Genomic DNA, 5,275 nt, shown 5'->3' with positions numbered 1-5,275 from the left:
GTAAAATCATCTATGAGAAAACACATCACCCCGCGGATAGCTTATATATGTAGAACTGCGCCTCTGGTGGGCATCTTCAGTGATCCGCCTGTGATGGTCCTCTTCACCAACGGTTTTCCTATCGTCTTGTGCTGACTCGAGCTAACTGACTAGTATGCACAAGCGGTTCAGAAAACTGTGGCAAACTAGGTTTTTGACTCGTATGTTAGTTATGCCATGACTGTGCTAGTGATACAGAATGTAACATGTCTTGTATATTCATCTCCTTCCAATTATATATGGTTCTGGGCCTGAAGCAAATTGGAGCTTCTTCCTTCAAGAAATAACAAAATCCTACCAATTCCATCTCCATTGAAATTTAGCAAAAATTAACTACCTATCATATGTACAAAAGGGTTTCGACATAGCTAATTTGGTCAAAATCCTTGTTACTATTGATGATCAGGAAGTGTCCTAAATCTTCTCCAGGGCTTGGATAATGTCATCCCTAAGATCCTCAAACTTCTCAATCCCGAAGCTAAACCGCACCAAGTTGTCTTTGATCCCATTCTTGGATTTCTCCTCCTCACTCTGACCCCTGATGAAAACAAAGAGCCATGCCATATAAGTCTAAAAATTCCACCATACATGCTGCATGCATCTTCATATAAGTTTGTAGTGAGATGCAAATGTAACCTAATCCAAAAAGACAACGCACCAGAAGGACATGACCGCCGGCTGCTGCACGAGGCTCTCACACCCACCGAGCGACGTCGCGATGAAAGGTATCTCCAGCGCGTCGATGAACCTCATGACACCATGCAGGTCCGAGGCTACCTCGAAGCTAATGACACCGCCGAAACCAGTCATCTGGCTCTTGGCAATGTCGTGCCACGGGCTGCTCAGGAGACCAGGGTAGTACACTCGCTCGATCTTGGGATGGTTCTCGAGCAGGCGCGCCATGCGCAATGAAGTGCGGTTTTGCGTCTCCACGCGTAGGGCCATTGTCTTGAGGCCGCGTATGATCATGTAGGCTGCGTCCTGTAGTAATTAAGTTGCAGTGTGAGTGGTTAGTTTTAATGCAGAAGTTAACATCTAGTTTTTCTTGAATAAGAATGAGCACATGTAGTACATACCGGACTAATGGCGCCGCCGAGGTCGTGATGCCACGCACGTATTCTAGAGATGAGCGCCTGAGATCCACTAATGCATCCTGCGATGACCTGAAATGGAATGACACGATGAGATCTTGGAAACAAAAACCACCACATTTATTTTGAAACGGAGGGAGTAGCAAAATGGCGGTGCAATTATGTGAGCAAAGATGTGTACTCACATCGTGATGGCCGGCGATGTACTTTGTGGCGGAGTGCACGACAATGTCAGCCCCGAGGGTGAGTGGCTTCTGATTGATGGGCGAGGCGAGGGTGCTGTCGATGCACACCAGAGCCCCTTTGCGGTGACACAGCTCCGCGACGAGCTTAATGTCGATGCACTTCAGGTGGGGGTTCGTCGGACAGTCGGTGTAGAAGAGTGTAACCTGTACAATCAGAGTTAAGCATCACCGAGTGAAAAACAGCCAACATAGATGCATAGATACCCTGATCAATTTATGATGAGTACATATGTTATGGAAATTAACGTACCTCGCCCTGGTCAAGAACGGCCTTGAGCATGTCCATGTCGTTCAGCTCGACGAATGTCACCTTGATGCCCATCTTGGAGAGCTTGTCGCGGATGAAGGCGCGCGCCTCGCTGTAGCACTCTGTGGTGGTCACCACGTGGCCGGCGCCAGGCTGCACGAGCGCGAGCAGCGTGGCGACGATGGCGTTCATGCCGGATGACGTGACCAGCGTCGACTCGGCCCTCTCGAGCGCGCTGATCTTGTCCTCCAGGACCTTCACGGTGGGATTGCCGTAGCGACCGTACTCGAAGCTGTGGCGCCGGCCTTCCTTGAACGCGATCAGGTCGTCTGAGTTCTTGAACCAGTGCGTCGTGCCACTCACGATCGGCGTCGCGATCGAGTCTGTGTCCATGGAGCCGTTCTTCCCCATCTTCTCCCCGGCATGGACTGCCAGGGTCTCATCAAAGAGAGTAGAATCTCGCTTCGGAGCCGTGGCGGCAGCGACGACACCGGCAGGGTGCTCTGGCTCTGCACCGGGAAGGGTGGCACCACGGAGCGCCTCCGGGCTGAAAGCAGTGACGCGCTTTGAAGAACGGCGAGCGCGGAGCAGGCGGCGCTGCTCGGTGGAAGAACCATTGTTGGCGATAGGAGACGATGACCGCGCCATGAATTACTAGTGGGATCGAGGAAGAGTAGTGAAAACAGGTGGAATCGAAGAGGTTCGCTAAGCTGAGATGAGAACAATGAACAAGCTATGCAGAGCTGCTCGTTTGTGCTCTTCCTATCTGTATACAACGGTGGTAATTTATACTGGCCGATCGATCAGTCTGGCTCTGTGCGCGTCTATCCATATCTAACTGTCTGCCCACATATAATATCGACCCACTACCACATGCCACATGTGGTATCCATGCTCGGTCTCTCAAGCGTGTAATTAAGCCGCGTGGTAATTAAAATGTACTAGTGGATCCATGATTATAAGCTACTACTGAATAAGGCATGTGATTAGTTAACTGCAACGTGCCAGTGGGATTAAGATATACTGACCTGGGCCAGGACTAATCTAAGCGAAGTCTTAGGTCAAACCTGCGTGTTTACATCTACAACGCCGTACTGTGATACTATAGATGGTACGCGCTGGAGAAGACCTCATTAAACAAAGCTCCGGGTTTGCTTGCAAAAAACAAAACCTCGTCAGGTAGGATCGTCTACAAGGAAGGAAGAAACAGCGGCGCATCAAATGGAAACCTAGGCATGCAATCACTTGTATAGAAAACGGTTTCGGAGGTGGTTTCGGGATACAACCCTTAGGCAGTTTCTTACATAATATCTAACCAAAGTTGCACTTCTGCACCTGGTATAACTCTAATTTCAGTTCGTTAGAATGGGTCGGATGAAATGGAAAACTAAGCATGCATACTCAGCTGATATTTGTGTGAGGCACCCTTGCATACAATATTATTATCTTGCAAAAGAATTTTTTACGAGACAAACCGCCGAACAGCTTTGACAAAGTTCGTCTTACAAGGAAGGAATGACAAATCAACGGATCCAGTGAAACTTTTCTATGACCATTAATGACCTTGTAACCCTACACAATTTCTCGAAAGCAAGCTAAAATTTAAGCTATTATTGTTCATTCCAAAATACTTTTGATGACGGTGCCCAGCCATGGTTCTTCATGAACGAGTAAGTAACCACTCTTGATTATCTTCACTCCATCAAGGATTGTTCAACATTGGATATTATGCAACAACACTCATGAATCAATCAATATGACTGCCATCTTTGGTTTCTCACCAACCCCCCCCCCCCCCCCCCCCCCCCTCAAATAGCTCAGTCGACACCGCGTCGTCGCCCACATACAAATACTCAAAACTACATGTACTGTAAATGAAGAGGCACAGTCACCGACAGTAAGGATGTTTTTTGTATACTAAAACATTTACTTATCATCTACTCATCTTCCTCCTAAAGGATGAGATTACTTAACAACAACATGCGAGTGGGATTAAGAAATACTGACCTGGGCCAAGACGAATCTAAGAAAAGTCATATGCCAAAACAGCGTGTTTACATCTACGATGCCGTACTGTCATCGATGATACACTCGGGAGAAGACCTCATTAAACAAAGTTGGGTTTGTTTGGGCTTTTGTGGATACTGCCTCCCTTCTTGTTTATATGGCTTATATAAAAAACTGTTTGTATGTTTTCCAAATCTCAATTTATTTCTCTCTATCACATGTTTAGATTTTGGGGTGCATTAAACATTGCATGCAAAGATTAACAGAAAACTAACCAATGCAGTTCAATTTTTTCAGTCATTTAGGCTACACATGCACTAGTAACCATATTTTTTGAGAAAAACAAGCACATTAATTGAGTACTTTTGCGAACTAATTTATGCCACCCACTACACCACAACACTGCATCACTCACACACGGGTTGGTCGGAAAAACTGCATGGGGAACGAGCTAGAGATTTGGCTGCCTTTGCACACGTCTGAGGTGGGACGAATGAAGAGGAAACTATTCATTTTGGTGGAAATATTCGCAGGTTGGGTTAGTTATTGGCGCTAAAAATTTGGCCATTCTGCCTAGTTAGCATTCGATTGTTGGTCGGGGTTATTTACTAACCGACGGCCTGTAGGCCATAAAAGAATTCATGACAGACTGTGGGATGATATATGTTGAAGCATTCCAGACCGATGGTGTCACTGCATAGAGGTTTTTTGATCCACGGCCTATTTAAAATTTTCCTGGTAAATTTTCGGTCGGCAATTTTTCCAACAGACGTTGGTAAGGAATTCTGGTCCCTGGTGTCGTAACCACTCACCCCCGACCTTGGTTGGTGAGATTTTGGAATTAAACCCTAAATAAACCGAAAAGAGGGGAGTACCTCGCTAGAATTGATGAAAGAAACAAAACCAGTCCAATAGGATCTACAAGAAACAGCGGCACGCCAAATGAAACCTAGGCGTGCAACCACTGATATACTAGAAAACTGTTTCGGAGGTTATTTCTGGATACAACCCTTTGGAAGTCCCGTACACCTTATCTAACAAAACTTGTGCAACTACCAGTAATTATAATCTAAATACATTTTATACAGTAGAATGGGTTGCATCAAATGGAAAAAGAAGGCAAACTTACCCAGCTGATATTACTGCAAGATACCCTTTTACACTTATTTCTTGTGAAACAAGACGTGTATGTTCCTGTCGATTTCAATTAGAAAACCCGGGAACAATTTCTTTTTGATATCCAACCGCCAATAGTTTTTACATATTTTTACCCAAGGTCAAGCAAGGTCACGAGCTCGCGACGGGATTTCCTTAACGTTCATTGTAGGGATGTCATAGACCCAAGGGATGGAACACTCTATTCCCAATGAGAACTCATAGGGTCCTCATGATTAAAGCAGGGTCTGCCAACTGATAGTACTCACGCTAGCATCAAAACGTAAAATCATCATCAGCATCAATCAAAAGCATAACTAACTTTTTTGAAGATGGTCAATTTACCATATTGATCTTATGATCGTGCTAAGAGTCATAGAAAACAATAGAGTTGGGTGTAGCAGCCTGAGGGGATATCATCATAGACAAATTGTTTACCTAGGTCTAGACAACAGAGATGGGTAATATTTATTTGATATCACTTTTGCAAA

General features: G+C 45.4%; 1 protein-coding gene across 1 annotated transcript; it reads right to left on the bottom strand.

The window, feature by feature from the left end:
- Positions 1-214: 214 nt before the first annotated feature.
- On the bottom strand, positions 215-2,371 carry LOC123429306 (probable cystathionine gamma-synthase 2). The gene is made up of 5 exons (XM_045113362.1): positions 1,626-2,371; positions 1,316-1,519; positions 1,116-1,202; positions 698-1,020; positions 215-577 (listed from the first exon to the last, which is right to left on the bottom strand). Exons 1-5 carry the CDS (start codon positions 2,268-2,270, stop codon positions 454-456), a joined length of 1,383 nt encoding a protein of 460 aa, XP_044969297.1. The 5' UTR covers positions 2,271-2,371; the 3' UTR covers positions 215-453.
- Between the last annotated feature and the right edge of the window lie 2,904 nt (positions 2,372-5,275).

This window comes from Hordeum vulgare, chromosome 2H, assembly GCF_904849725.1.
Source record: "Hordeum vulgare subsp. vulgare chromosome 2H, MorexV3_pseudomolecules_assembly, whole genome shotgun sequence".
Lineage (NCBI taxonomy): Eukaryota > Viridiplantae > Streptophyta > Magnoliopsida > Poales > Poaceae > Hordeum > Hordeum vulgare.
Note: the sequence above shows the minus strand (reverse complement) of the source record. Positions and strands in the feature narration are given on the sequence as shown.

What these genes read in the sequence shown, in the direction of transcription:
- LOC123429306 (XM_045113362.1), bottom strand. Translation starts at nt 2,270, where the DNA reads ATGGCGCGGTCATCGTCTCCTATCGCCAACAATGGTTCTTCCACCGAG. An exon ending in ACATCGCCGGCCATCACGAT is followed by an intron (nt 1,203 to 1,315) that starts GTGAGTACACAT and finishes ATTCCATTTCAG; the next exon opens with GTCATCGCAGGATGCATTAG. An exon ending in TCGGCGGCGCCATTAGTCCG is followed by an intron (nt 1,021 to 1,115) that starts GTATGTACTACA and finishes TAATTACTACAG; the next exon opens with GACGCAGCCTACATGATCAT.